Source organism: Micromys minutus, assembly GCF_963924665.1.
Source record: "Micromys minutus genome assembly, chromosome: 14".
NCBI lineage: Eukaryota > Metazoa > Chordata > Mammalia > Rodentia > Muridae > Micromys > Micromys minutus.
The window spans coordinates 23,898,397-23,914,166 of NC_137983.1; the positions used below are offsets into that span (position 1 = coordinate 23,898,397).

Sequence of the window (15,770 nt, forward strand, 5' to 3'; positions counted from 1 at the left end):
GGCTCCCCCAGGCTTCATGTAACTCATTTGTTTTTCTTTACTCGCCTTTGGTTGGGATGTTTTAAGTATCATTCTGTTTCATTGTCTTATTGACAATGGAGTCTTACCTTGAGCACCTAAATTATGTGCCTCTGAATCCTGAATTTGGCTGCTAGTCTGGATCCCACCGCAGGAATGGATGTGTGGCAGTGTGACACAGCATTTGGGGTCTGCAGGGCTCACTATGGGGTGAGTCAGGGCTAGCTTCTATTGTTGTGTTTTTGTTGTTTTGCAAACAAAACAAAACAGGGAGATTAATGAGATTTTGTTTTAATATAAATTACCAAAAGGGGAGGCTCATATAACTGAAGGCCATATGATTTCTCCTGGGGAATCAAAATAAACAGCTCCTACATCAATTGATATACCAGTCAATCAATAAAAATAATAATTAAAGAAAAAAACAGAAGAAGAAGTAGTTGACCATCTGTGTTGTGAGACATTTCCAACAATGCACCAAACAGTAACATGGTTCCACTGACTTGTGTTCAGGAGCGACAATTTTATGGTCACATATGGTATCTGCAGCCACACACAGCAATAGACTTTAAAAGAGCTCTTTGTCCTTTCATAAATTGAAGGGACCTTTTCAAACATTAACTGGGTGATCTTTCCCCAGCCCCAAAGGTGGCAGGAAGGCAGCTAAGTTTTTAGTATTCTGAAGAAGCATGGGGGAGGTAAGGGAGGTGACCTCCTCAAGGTGAGGACTCTACCTTGAACTACCAAGGTGTGTGAGAAGGCAATAAAAGTTAATTCAAAAGGAAAGAAAATAAATTCTAACTAAGTGGCAGAGAACAGTGTTCTCAAAGACCTAGTCATTAAGGGCAGGGCTTTGTCTTAAGAGACAGCCAAACAGAAAGGTAGAACCTAACAAATATTTTCCATTATTAAGAGTGTCTTAGCTCTGTGTGCCCGGGTATGTAACTCAACACAAATTCAAGTCTGTAATTATAAGCTTACAGATGAGGGCAGAAAACCCACCAAGAAGAGTGGACTCCGCTTACAGTAGAAACAGTGAGTGGGAAATGCCCCCTCCAGGGGCCCTCTAGAGGTGAGCTCCACCAGCATCCTGATCTTGTGTTGCCTCGGTAACCTGAAAAGAGGGTCTTCATTTTAAGAACTCGATTTCTGCCATGTGGAATGGTGACAAATGCCCTTTCTAGACACATCTGTGATGAGCAAAGATTGGAACTCACATAGGACATTCTGCACGAGGCCCGCTGCCGTGGGAAGAGGAAATTATTCACAGCCTTACCATAGGAACCTCCTAATTTTCTGTGGTTAGCAAAGGAAAGCATGTTGGTCTTTAAGAATAAACACTTTGTCAGCCCTGATCCATAATTAAGCTCTAAATAGACACACATAAAGCCGGAAGTGATACCCATTAAAATTTTTAACTATATACCATATTCATTTATTATCAATCCACAGGATAATTTGATTGCTACATGAGCTCATAAAAGTTTTTTTTTCACCTTTACAAAATTAAAAAAAAAAAATGTGCCACAAGGATGTAATAACAACTGCTGATAAACAAGAAAAGGAATCTTAAAATTATAAATTTGCTGTAGAAAAGATAAAAAACAATTATATTTTATTTAGAATTTTTACCTTGAATAAAATATTCCCCTTGTATAAAAAAATAAAAAAGCTTGCTCTGGTTAGAATTAGAGTTTTTTCGTCTTCAGATCTGGGAATTTGCATAATATTTCCATGACAGCTTTCCTTTGTACCGCGTGGCATTCAAGCATAGCAGATTAGAGAGACTTTTATTCAAGCAGTCTTAAAATGGGACAGCTGTGAAGAAATTCATTTTCTTCTCCTCCTCCTCCAAGATGTAGAACTTTGCCTTTGAGGAGAGGAAACGGAGAAAAGGAACAGGGTGGGCTGGGGTAGGCTGGGTTGAGGAGAGACGGGTGGTGAATAGGCTAGGATGGAAGAGTTGTGGAAAGAGGGTTGGGTAGTGGGTTGGGATGGGATGGGTTGGGGAGAGTATAGGGCTGGGATAAAATGAGTTGGGGAAGGAGGGGTGCATAGAGGGCTGGGATGGAGGGGTTGAGGAGGGAGGGGTGGGAAATGGGGTAATGGACACAGAAGGGGATGCCGAGTGTGCTGTGAAGGAGAGCAAGATTACAAGAAGGCCTATTGTAAGTGCTTCAAGATAAGGTGCAGAAGCATACCGCAACGTTGCTCGTACTGCCCTATGTACAAATTCACAAGAATAAAAAATTCCAGCTAGTTCACATTTTCTCCTCCGTCTGAGGCATCCACTCCACCATGCTGGCCTTGACCGCAGGCAACGCAGCACCTCCACTGCCCGTGTGGCTGTTGGTCCTTGAACTTGAGGGAGTAGCCCTGGCAGATCCAGCAGGTTCTACAGATACGCATCTACCGAGGGGGGTAGGGGGGCTGGAGTCCTGAGTTAAGAAGAAGCTCCAGCCCTGGAGTTGGACACAGCAATCAATAATCTATCGTCAAGGCTTTTTCCCTTAGATTTGTCTAAGATAGGTATCATAGAGAAAAAAAAATAAAATACAAACAAATAAACAACACAAAGCTAAGAAATTCCAACAACCACCAGGAAGGGTCAAAGGCTTAACAGCTCTTGACCCGGGCCTGGGTGATATCAGATGTCTTCTTGATGACGCTGGCCCGGGTCTCCCGGTCTGGCCGACTGCTGCTGGGTGTGGGGGTTACTGGGGCAGGAAGGGAGAGGTCTGTAAATGGGGGCCAAGAGCTGTTGTAAGGCATCGGACAGCTCTCCTCTTTGATGGTGACCTGCAGATCTGGCTTGTTGGAAGTGACAAAGGTCGCCATGCTGGGCAGCAGATAGGTGTTCCGTGTCCCCATGTTGCTAAGGTACTGCTTGCCTTCGATGTTCCTCTTCCGCCAGTGTGGTCTCCCCTTCCAGAGAAAACAATAAAGACACGTGCATTCTTTCTGTTCCTCTGAGTGTCATATGGGAAACAATGTCTTCTCTTACTTTTCAAATGAAGTCTCCAGGCGCTATCCCCCAGATATATTAAATATATTAGATATAATAGCTAAGACTATTCTATGAAGACAGGGGACATATCTTGGCTGGCTTCTGGCTCGTATGTCTAGGCTGGAGTGTGTCCAGCCATAATGGATGGCCCAACCTAATGAGTTATCCTGACTTTCCAGAGTAAGGAGCTTACAGACAGACAGCAAATGCCCTTCGGTTGCTTTTTAAATGGATAGAGCTGAGACCTAAGTTTTTTGAGCCGCAGCTGGCCCTGATGGTGGCCAAATAGAAAAGGAATTAAGCTCCTTGAAGAAATCAGAACATAAAATATGCCAGCATAGTTGCCTACTGTCTTCTAAGAAGTCCCAAACTTGGAATATTAGTTATTCAAACAAATGGGTTCTCCCCCAACGCCCTTTCTCTCCCCATCAGCTTTAGAGCCACTTCCTGCCATTGTGTGAGCCTGGTCTAGGAGGGAAGCCTGAAGCAGGTTGGCAGGGAGTAGAGACTGGACACACACCAACTCTGTGGGACCAGTGAGGAGGGACCCAGCTATATGGAGAGCATTTTGCTCAGCTCTTTCTGATGCTTACTTCTGTTCACTGCTTTGGGCTGGGCAGGCCATTCTATTCCTGTTGGCAAATCGGGATGTTTACAGCCGAAAGAATATCAACATTTCCTGGCCCTGACTGCGATTTCCTCTTCCTACCCTGTTTTATTTGTCTCTCTTTCTGAGGGTCACATTGCTTCCCTTGCTCAGTACTACAGTCTTAGAATACAAAGCTAAGGTAAACTGTAGGAGATGGGCATTCTCAGTCTCCTCTCTTACCTCCGCGTTCTCCTCATCACTGGGCACACTGTCGGTAGTTTCACTTTCTGTATAGAAAGAAAAACAGACAAAGAGCCTTGTTTCTCAAGCTATTTTAAGGCTACAGGAAATATCTTAAAAACCCATGCCGGCACTTCAGAAATAAGAAACTACACATACCCCTCCCTCTACGTTGTAAGGTCAAACACTTCCAAGTGGGACACACTGGAGTGGATTCAATTCTCCACTCAGTCCCCTAACACAAGTGGGCTTTGCTGCCACAGGCTCTGCCTCCCAGGGTTGGGTGCTATCCCTAAGGCACCTCCTCCCCACTGAAGCTCCGCCCACGCCAACATGCCACCTTTTCTTCTAGTTCCTGTCTCTTCTCACAGGAAGTCCAGACTCAGTGAAAATTTCCAAGAAGCCTTCCTGACTCTTTCCTTGCTCTCTCCTATTGTTAGCACCTCCCCCTTAGATTTATACAGATCCAGCTTCCACTAGAGTTATAGCAGATGGCCATGTTGTAGATGCCCCGAGACCTTTACTGAGTGCTAGCTGTTTTGGGGACCTGTCCTCCTCAGTGTGGGTAGGAACTGTGACTTGCTTTTAGCAACAGAACACATCAACGCTGTAACCATTATATAAGCATGTTCATGTTCAACCTATCTTTTATAGATACTCCCTTGCTTGCTGGCAGTGTTCAGAAGACCCACACGGTCAATTAAGGCTAAGGGCTACTTCCAGGTAAAAGTTAGCAAGAAACTGGGAATCTCCGTTCCTCCCTACTTGCAAGGAATTCAATTCTAGCCAATGCCTGGTGAGCCACTGGCTCAGCAGTTGAATCTCAGATGAGTTGCAGCACTAGCCAAAGCCTGATGAGAGGTTAGCAAGGCTCTGCTGCTAAGGACCCAGCTAAGTCATACCTGGACTCCCAACCCAGAGACTGTGAGTTTGTACTGTGTTCAGCCATCATGTTTGTGGTCATACTGTTATAGAGCAAAGAATAATATAAAACCGATTGGACCTGCCAGAGACAGGTCCAAGACACAGAGAACAGTTCTTTACCACCATGAGCTACAGTTCCCTGCCACCTTCCAATGAGGATTAGATGATGAGAAGGAGAGCATTTGGGTGTTTGGAAAGGCCCAGCACAGAGCCGACACTCAGTGCCTGTGATGTGATTGCTATTTAACACTGAGTTTGCCCGTTGGGCTGGATTTGACAGGGTCAAATTCAGTAACTGGCAATGACACATTATCTGTAGGTTAAGTTTTATAAATTAAAAAGAAATGATACTGAACAGTTTTTATTTTCAGTACTTAACAACACTGCTAAAATTAAGGCACAGAAGGTAGAACATCTCAAATACACAGACTTTTGTAGGTCATTTTGTCTGGTTCATTTATTTTACTGACAAGAGCTGGGCATTTGTGAAGATCTATGGCTCGGCTGTGCTGGAGTCTTTGTATACAGGTTTTTGTTCATGCCTTACCAAGATCCTAAATCAGAAGACAGCTGCTATCATCTGACAATATGTTGTCCATCATTCCGAGCACAGCCCAGCGACCAGGCTCTCCACATATAGCAAATTAAAAAACAAGTGACCGAACCGCACCCCTCCCCCTCGGTGCATTTCGACAACCATTGGAGATCCAAAAGTCTCCTTCAGGAATGTGTTGCATATCCCTCAGACTCTGCTCTCCAGAGACAGGCCTGGGAGATTGCCACAGGCTGACCAAAATCATCATTTTTTTTTCTCCTCCACCTCACAATGCTCTGCCCATGTAGGGGTCACAAATCCCACAAGCAAGCCTAGGTCTTAGCTGACAGTGGTCTGAGCTATGGGGACACATGGACACTAGGCACAAGAAATGTTTTCAGGCAGAAGTAAACAAAGACCAGAAAAGGAAACTTCTCTTCAAACACAAAAGCCACATCAGCTCAGCCTCCAGAGGAGGCAGGACAGCCACTCCCAAGAGGAAGGAAGAAAATGGGAACGGAGATGTGGAGAACCTTGCCAAGTGGTGGACTGAGTCAGCAGAGGGGAGAAAACAAAACTGTCCTTTGGATCCCAGAGTAGCAAACAGTGCAGAGGCTACCTCCCTGCTGGCAAACGCTCAGGAGCTCCTTCCTATTTTCGTGCTTGGCTTTGTTTGTGCTCTGAAGCCTAAGTTCCCCTTCCTTTCAGACATACCAGGCACACTCTCCTCCTAATGATTCTCCATAAGTCCTAAAGTCTCCCAGGCCTTTCCCCTCCAAAAAAAGCAATCACACAAAGATATCAGGCACAGCTGGGAAGGCAGGAGACTGGAAGAAAGAAGCTGTTGACATCAGGGTTCTAGGATCCCACAAGTGCAATTCACAGTAGTTGGAAGTTTTGGAAGTTAGAGGCCAGGCTAAACCCCTTTGTAAGACTTTGAATAGACCTGGAGGAGGATAAGAACCTCAATTTCCTTTAAGTACCCAGGATTCAACTAGAGGAGGAACAAAGATGTGGCTAAGGAAAGGCACACATATTCTGCCCTTGTGTTTCTGGCTGACACAGACAGTGACTGGAGAAAATCATTTCTAAATTAAAATCAACGGTCTCTGCCATAGTTATGGATCCTCTCCATTTCAGTAATTGGGCATAAGGGTTCGGATCTTAACTGTCACCCAAAGTGCTGAAGATCTGGTCCCCAGATGACAGTAACATTGGAATGGGTTGGAAACTTTAAGAGATGCAGAAGATACCAGGGTCCCAGCTCCTTCCTGTCTTTCTTCCTTTTCCCATCCAACATGGTCTGAGCAGCTTTGCCCCACCACATGGTTCTGGCCCAAATCACTTGAAACTGAGCCACACTGTCTTTAGCCTCTTGTGTTTTGTTACGGCAACGTGAAGCATGCTAAGATACCAGTTTCTAACTCCGATTCTTTCTGGAGAAAGTGGCCTTGAGGGGCCTTTAGCCTAGGAGGTACAGGTGCTGCCGTCTGGCGATCCTGAAGCTTGATTTCACATGAATGGTGGTTTTTAATAACTATTACTGAACAGTCGGTCCCATGTCCTCATTCCTGTTCTCTTGATTTTCGTCCACCATGGCCATTTCCAGAATGGCTTTTTACATGACAAATGAGCTTGCTGTAGCTGCGGCTTCCAGATCAATGTGACTGCCAAGATGTCCATGTGGATTTTATCACTCCCTCTTTTATTAGTTTGGATACTTTGCAAACTGACTCCCAATACAATGAGGTGAGAATAATGGAAGGTACTTTGCAAGAGTGGTCAGAATATGCTAAAATAATTACACATTAGTAGCAGATCCTCAAACAATTGATTTAACCTTTCTGGCCTGTTTTTCCCACAAGCAGCTCAAAGGGAAGGAAGTAATTTGGACTTGGATCAGATGGCCTAAGGGCTCTTCCAGAGCAACGGTTCCAGAATCCTGCCACTTCAGCCTAGTTTCTAACATCTGCCTTGGAATATGTTTTGCCAATCCACCTTGAGAACATCCTCGAGAGGGAGATGATATAGTTTATGGAACACATTACTGTATTATGTGAGATCTGATATGTTTTCTGGAAGGCTCAATTCCCACCCAATCGGATCAGCATTGATCTCTTTCTGAATAATTTCCAGTTATGCTGACTTAGAAGACGTAACTGGCTGCTCAGTGGCTCAAACCATCGTCTTCTTAGTCTCCACAGCAATGCATCTTTGCCTCATTCGTGACCTGCACGCGGCTCCTGGAAGGATGGTATGGTTGGCTACCCGCCCGGCCTCTTTTCTCTTGATTATATAGACAATTAATTTTTATTATGCTTCCTATTCAAGCCTGTCTTCCACCCTCTGTCTGCTGAATCACCATCATGGTTTTCCTTTACTAAACCACCAACAATCTAGTTAAATCCTAGGAAAAGTGAGTCATGTGGTCACATCAAAATATGGTGAGGGTCAAGGATATAGACTAGTGGTGGAGCACTCCCCCCATCACACTCTATGCCTCGGGTTTGCTCTTCAGCACTGCAAAAGTAAATAAATAAACAAACTAAACAAACAAAGTAACTGCGCCTCAGTCTTTTTCCAGGCTGGGCTTTGAAACAAACTTCTCCACTATGAAATTTTTACAAGTCAAAGCAAGTTTTATTATCTTAAACTATCTGATGCAAATCCTCCCTTCCACCCAAAGCTTCTCACCCTGACAGTTAGATCTTATATCAGAAGGCAAGTGTGTAAAGTTGAGTGTGGTTTTTGTGATACTCCTAGAGGTCCGCTGATTCCATTTCAGTGATCCTTAGAGGAAAACTAGTCCAAAACAGTTCCCTTGTTACCTTAACAGGTGGGTAGAGGAGGGAGGTAGACGACTGGGTGAAGAGTCCACACAAAGGACTCTTTGTGAGCAACAACCAGCTGATGCTACTGACGGCCACACAATGAAAGGATGGGAACAGAGAGCTACAGAATCTTACAAACTTTCTGACGGGAACCCTTGGACTAGTGGAGAACTTTCCTGTCATGTCTCCAAGTATAGAGAAGAACCAAGAACCAACCAGAAAAAATTTTTGAATCCATCAAAAAAAAAAAAAAAAAAAGTCCTCTACAAGATTCTGGAGAATTCTGGCAATGAAAAAAATAGATGAACCAAATAGAAAGAAGGCTGGAAAGCTGGGCTCCCACAGAAATTCATGCTGCCTCCCACCCTGGAGCTAAAAACCTTCTTTGGAAATCTATGCAAATGTCCCAGACCTCGGGATGACATTTTCATTTCTCTCTCCTCACATCAGCTGTTCTCAGAGTGCCTCTGCTAAGGCAGAATGCCAGAATGTCGCTGCTTACAGGACAGGAAGAAGAAGGGCTTTCCAAAAATCACCAAGGAAACCTGATAACAGTCAAACCCTGCTACACTAAGGCTCCGACCCTTAAGCCCAGCCCCTGCTTAACCACCACAGCAGCTTCGTGACTTAGAAGGAAGCCATGGATTTAGCCTTAGCAGAAATGCTTTGGTCTACCCTCTCTGCACTGCACCGCTATGTCACTAGTGTTTCAATTCTAGGCTCACATTAGCCTTGGAGTCCTCATTTTTGAGAGGAGACAATGACATTTATCCCTTTGATAATTAAGCAAGTCAATTAGTGCCAGTTCTTACAAGCATTCAGCACAACCCCCAGAGCACTGTAAACATACAACAAGGAGAGTAACTGGGCCCTGGCAAAGCCCCAAAAGAAATGGACACATACGAGTTCAAACTATATCTGATGAATGAATGAATGAATGAATGAATGAATGAATGAATAACAAGTTGCTAACAATGGAAAACCTGTGTTACATGCATTTTGCCACAATTCAGAAAACAAAGAATAAACCTGGCAGTTAAAAAATGTGAGGCTAATTTATCTCGTGGTTGTTTTCAAACACCTGAGGTTGGGATGAACTCTGCCACACGAGTCTGTCCCATCATCCTGTGGGCTCCAGGGAGTGCAAATAAGCTTGGGGAGGAGGTGACCCTTTTCCTGGAGCTGACTGGCCTTTCCCAGTCTCTGGCCTTTCCTTTTTGTTTTTCATAGCTGTAGGAGGCCAGATTTCCTAACTGTGATCGAGTTCCAAAGTCTCAAATTTTGATGGTCAGAAAGTGTAAGGTAACAAACAGGATGCCGTGATCAAAGGAACCACCATTTTCTCAGTCAGTCTCCAGTCCTGGGACTTATATGCAGGATCCAGGAGAAGTAGAAAAGAGCTCAGTTCAACTAGAAGCAGCACTATATAGGAAGTGAAAGAAGGGGCAAAAGAGAAAGGAAAGAAAATATGTGGTAGTGATAAGAAAAGCCAGAAAAAATAAATTGAATCTAGCGATAACCTCAAAGTTGAAGACCGAGTTCAAGTCCTGGCCAGGACACTTTGTTGGCCCAGTGACCTTGAAAAAAAATTTTTACTTCCACAAATGGGAACACACTAGAAAAGATGATTTATGAAGTCCTATCATCCTAAATAAAATCAAAATTCCATCAAACCACTCTACCTGCCAAATTCTGTTAAATTGGGCGAATGGGTCAGTGGGGTGGATCTGAACTCACATGAGCCCGTGCATTTTTGGTCTTGGCCACCTCTCAGTATATCATTTGTTGTATGTTTATGACGACAATGAAACATTTATCCTAGGAAATGTCATTTGTAGTCCTGGATGAACCATATCATGGGCAAATCAAGTAAAGGGATACCGTGAGTACGTCTTTTAACAGAACTGTCCAAGACATTGTCGAGAACATGAGTAAGAATAGCAGCGATTCTAGTGCAGAACAGAGATCTCCTGTAATGTGGCAAAATGGGGTGATGGTCTTGTGGTCTGGTCCCCATCCAGTGTCCAAGTCACCCTCCCACCCCCTTACCTGCATAGGAAGACACAGGAGAAATCTGTAGTGGGTAGAGCTCACTCATGCTGACTGGCTGGTCGTCACTCTCAGTGGTCACTTCTACAACCTGGCAGATGTCTGGCGGGTTAGTGACGATCTCTTGATCTTCAATGTTGCTGTCCAGATGGGACTGTCCTACAACTTCAAAGGACAGGAGACCATCATCCCTCAGAGCCTCTTGACATCACGATTACAACACACTCCCCAAACAGAAAACCATCCTCAGTTCAGGGAGGTTGCCAACTTGGGTTCAGATTTCAGGCCTCCCTGTGCCACCTGCCAGGAAGCTGAAAACCAAACGTGTTCTGAGTTAACAATCACAGAGAAGTAGCCTGCAATGGGTTGGCCCAGGTGTGTCCCCAGCATGCTCTTTGATGGTACAACGTGGGGAAAATGTCCTGAGTCTCAAACTCAACCTGGTCATAGCCAAGACCTCAGGCTGCATCTTGACCAAATCTCAGGCCAGATAAACTACTGTCCTGCACATGACCTACTCCTTCCTCTGTCCTTGTTCTGCAGGAAGGTGCTATGCTTGTTTTCAGAATTCTGTGCTCCAGGCAGACACGGTCAAACCTTCCCAGGAAGGCAAAGACACAACAATCCACTCACTGAGCCATTTCTGACCGAATTGGAAGGGGAAGGACGCTCTGCTTATACTTTCTCCTGATCTGAATGTAGTCGACTGTCCAAACTATCAGAGCACTGAAGCAGTTCCCGGATTCTAACAAATGGTTAATAACATTGACTGTTCAAACACTGATGAGATACTCTAATTAAGCTCAGTCTGAACCTGCCTCTTTTTTTTTTTTTTTAATTCAAGTCTTTATTTTGGTGAAGAAAAACGACGGTGGAATACCCAGACTCAACTGATCCATCTGCAACACAGCCCTACACCAAGGCCCGGGACCGTCACCGAGGAGAGGGCAGCAAGACTGTAAGGCCAGAGGACCATGCGACTACCGTGAGATGGGTTCCTTTATAAAAGACAGGAAGGTTGCACCTATGTAATCTCAACAATATGGTTATATAAAAAAGTCCTGAACAGGACAAAGGCAGCTGACCCAACACTGCAGATGGTGGAAATTTTATGTTGTCTCCACCTCTAGATAATTAATGACTACTGGTGGGGGAGCGAGGGGGGGGGACAATTTTTTTCACCTAACTTGTTATCCAGTACCAAGTGGTCATCCCTAAACACACACACACACACACACACACACACACAAAACACAACACATAAAACACTAGATGGACTCAGAAGAGGGTATTTATGTATATATAATTGAAGAATAAGATCCTGTCTGGATCCTTTATCCAGGTTTCTCCAGGCAACAGCTTTGGAATCCAATACCTTCATTGTAACTTACAATCCGCCATCTTGTTCAGATAGCCTCATTTCTGCCTGGGTTCCTTGGTGTGAGGTGAGTATAAGTACCTCCTTGCAATTATATCATATACAAAGTTTCATGTACCGACCACCGCTGCTGTAAAACCGACTTCACCGCAGGTGCCTTTGTCGCTCTGTAGCCTTGACTACCCCTCTGCAGTCCCCTCCCAGCCACCCCCTGTCCCTTGTCCCTGACAGTCACTAATCTGATCCATTTTTCTGTAACGTCCACAATTCCAACGATGTCATATGAATAGATCCATGCATCGATCCACTCAGCTTGGCTTTTTTCACTTAACATAATTCCCGAGAGAGCCACCAAGCTGTGTGTAGCCATTGCTGGCTCTGTATTGCTGGCGAACACATTCTGCGGCTTAACTACTGTAGACCGTTGGAGGACATATTCCATCTGTTTAACTAGCCGCCCATTGAAAGATGCTTGGGTGGATACCAGTCTTTGCCTAGTACAGACGAGATTCCTGTGAACATTTGTGTTCAAGTTTTCCACAAACATGTTTCCATTTCTCTGGGATAAACATCAGAGACTGCAATTGCTGGCTCATACGAAAATTCCTTGTTTAGATATTCAAGAACGAGCCAAACTGTTTCCCAGGGTGGCTGCATGTTTCACATTCCCAACAGCAGTGTCAGGGTGATCTAATTTGTGTGCATCCTTGCCAGCATTTGGTGTTGCTAGCATTTTTATTTTGACCATTCTTCTAGGTAAATAGTGAAAATCCACCACATCTATGTCCTAAGTTTTAAACAAAGCTGAGCAAGCGTACACTGTTGTTGGCTGCAGATTGAATAAATTGTTCCTGAAAATTGGCTGCAATTAGTAAAAGAGAAGTAAGCAGGGTGTTAACACATTTCCAAAGGTCCTAAAAGCATGAGGCAGCCACAGTCAACATTACACTTATGCGCTTGGAGGTTGTTTTAACATTTCTATCATTAGAACGGAGCATTGGTATCCCGATACCGACAAAGGAACTAAGTCAGAGAGGCAGAAAGACTTCTCCATGGGCTCACAGTGGTTCTGCACAGTGCTCTGTTCCTCACCATTTCCCATTCTTTTCCAACTGCGAAATGCTGTTTTTGCCAAAAAAGGCCACACACCAGTCTCCCTGAACATTATCCACTGCAACTGTTCTGGTTCCAGACACTCAACTCATCCCTCTGGCTGACATACTATTTGTAAATTTTAGAATACTTTCAAAGATTTGATTACTAAGTGTATGTGTGCATGGGCGTGTAAGTACCCTCAGTAGCTAGAGGCTTCATCCTCCCTTGAAGAGTGAGTTACAGGCAATTGTGAGCTGTACAACATAGGCACTGGGAACCAAACTCATGTTCTCTGCAACAGTACAACACCCTCTTAACCGCTGAGCCATCTCTTCACCCCCAGCATTTTAAAAACATTTATATCTTTAATCGCAGCACTTGAGAGAAAGAGAGAGAGAGAGGGAGAGAGAGACAGAGAGAGAGAGAGAGAGAGAGAGAGAGAGTTTCCAAAGAGGTCAAAAGAAGACATCTTTCGAGCCTCCCAGCATGGATACAGAGAGCTGAACTGAGGTCCTCCAGTTCCAGGCAGACTTCATTTTAAGTAACTTTCTGTTCTAATTGCTTTAGAAAAAAGAGTGAGAATATTACTGTCTGGTTTCTACTCACAGGAAGCGTCAGGGACGGTGAGGATTCATAGGATCTTTAATAAAGGGAGGATGGAAAAGGGACCACGGCAATGATGTGAGCACTGAAGGCCACGGCACACAGAATGGAAGGGAAACTGGATACTGTTTGCATTTTCCTGGCAGTGAAATAATCAAAAAAACGAGAAACCATACCTGGGGACAGAGACCCAGAGTCATATTTTATACATTGGAAAATCGTGTTGTGGGGAGGGGCATTAGTTGTGCAATTCACTAGATTCTGAGTGCAGACACTGAACTCAGGGCTTCCTCTGCCCATCTCTCAAGCAAAGGGAATGAAGGGGGAACAGAGAAAATGGCAGTAAGACCAAGTCTTATTCTACTGATAGTCCTACAAAGTAGGTAGGTGATGAGAAAAACCAAGCAGAGGCATGTGTGTGTGTATTTTGTATATATGTGTGTGTATGTGTATGTGTATTTGTGTGTGTATGTGTATATGCATGTCTTTCTTGTATGTATGTGTATATATGCATGTATGTGTTTGTGTGTATATGTTTACATGGATGTGTGTATGCGTGTCTAGGTAGGCTTTCATGCATGTATTTCTGTATATAGAGTGCATGTATATTGTGTGCACATGTGTGTGCATGTAGATGTGGTGTGTATGTGTGCCTGCACCCATATGCAGTAGATGCATGAAGCATCCAGGACAATGGAATCAGGGTCCTACAATAATTTTATTTAAATCAAAGCCTGTTTCATTGCAGCGCTCCAAAGCTCCTTCCTCCTTATGCTGTCATCCCGGCCAGCGACAGGAAGCTGGCTAGGACTAGAAACACACACACAGCTCAGGTGTCCACTGCAGCTGTCCTTCTGTTCTGTCCAGGAGTGCTCCTTCTCTGTTCTCCTCCTCACATACTCAGCTCGGTTATTCAAGCTACCCAGACAGGCGGCGCGCCTGCCCCGCACAGACGCTGCTGTCTGGTTCTGGCTGGGACAGAGAAGATGCAATGAAACAAGGATCAGGACTGTAAGAAGTCTAGAGGGCAGCATGCCAGCAAATAACCACCTAAGGAGGAAACAGAAGATGGAGAAGACAAAGGGGAAAAGCAAGGGATGAAGTCAAAGGGATGAAGTCAAAGAGACATCAAGCTGAGGAAGTCAAGTATATTTTTCCAGCTAGAAAACCAAAGGCTTCAGTAAGGTAGGACTGGAGGAGATGAAGCTGAGTGAGCTACAGGCTCTGCTCAGATGGCCCTGTTTTCTAGAGCCCTTACCAAGCCTGACCCACCGATTCCTTTAGCCTTCTCCTAAGCATCTCTCATACCCTGTAGATGGAGCTCGGCCCAAACTGTGCGAGCTTGCAACACACCTTGACTTTTCTGCCTCAGTTTCTAGTTAACTCCACGTCTTTACTTGACCTTTCATTTGTACGTACGGTATCTCCCACGAGCTGAGAAATGCCCTCAGCACTTCCTGAACTCCATCGTGGCCCGTGCTCACGGCTCGTACCTGGAAAGAGCTCAGCAAACTTCTCCTGGACAGCTAATTAGTGAAGGGATCCAGGCTCAGCGGCTGCAAGGAGGCTTTGAGGAGTTAGTTCATAATAGTTTGTAAATATGGGGCATTCCAATAAATGCTTTCTAGAAAATGTCAAGACTTGCAGTGAGTGGGCTCATTTAAAATTTCCAAAGTGAAAAAGACACAAGAGGTTATATTGCTATGATAAGTTAGGGGTAAAAAAACATTCTTGGTTGATAAAGACATTCTGTCTTGTTGCTTGGTACTAGTTACACAACCAAATACATTTGTCTAAACTTAGAGAATCATGGGGATAGGCATATATCTCAGTAGTAAAATGTTGAATTATACACATAAAGGAATTAATTTTGTCCTCTATTTCATTTAATGTACATGACTTGAGAGAAAATGCAGACATATAGCCCTGTTTAAATTATTAGTGGATCCTGAACACTAGCTTCTACAACAGACAGCTAAGTCTGCTTTCTGGGGCTAAGAGCTTGATACTCAGTCTACACAATTATCATCTCTAAAGCCAAACTTCCCTCATAGGTCTGTGCTATTTTGGGAAGAAGGTAAGGTTCTTTAACCACTCACTGGTGAGGGCCCTTGCAGGGCCTCCACAGAAACAGGGGAACCCTCATGTCTGAGCTCTAAGGGTGTGTGCTGGTACTGTTGGTCATCTGCTTCTTTAGATGGTACACCTCTAGGCACTAGATAATGAGTAACCAGACTGAAAAACAGCAATAAAATCCACCTTTCCAAGCACACCCTCTGAAAAGCCTCCCAACTCTGTAAGGAAAGCACACCGCAATTATGACCCCCATTTTAGACAGAATGTGTGTGTGTGCGTGTGTGTGTGTGTGTGTGTGTGTGTGTGTGCATATGTATATATATTCAAGCAACAGCTATCCAGCTAGTACATGACAGAACCAAGATTCAAGAACAGCTTTGCCTTGACTTCAAATTTCAAGTCTTTTGTGGTATAAACTCCCTAAA

At 44.3% G+C, this 15,770-nt stretch overlaps 1 protein-coding gene across 5 annotated transcripts in view; it reads right to left on the reverse strand.

Annotated features, from left to right (window-relative positions):
- Positions 1-360: 360 nt before the first annotated feature.
- The window catches only part of IRF2 (interferon regulatory factor 2), a 104,801-nt gene continuing 89,391 nt past the window's right edge, over positions 361-15,770 (reverse strand). For all 5 annotated transcript variants that reach the window (XM_080928286.1, XM_080928288.1, XM_080928289.1 and 2 more), the window contains 3 exons: positions 10,194-10,358; positions 3,855-3,901; positions 361-2,943 (listed from right to left, as the gene is read on the reverse strand). In XM_080928286.1, the coding sequence (XP_080784412.1) occupies positions 2,635-2,943; positions 3,855-3,901; positions 10,194-10,358 (521 nt within the window). In that variant the 3' untranslated portion in view covers positions 361-2,634. The remainder of the gene's footprint in view (positions 2,944-3,854; positions 3,902-10,193; positions 10,359-15,770) is intronic.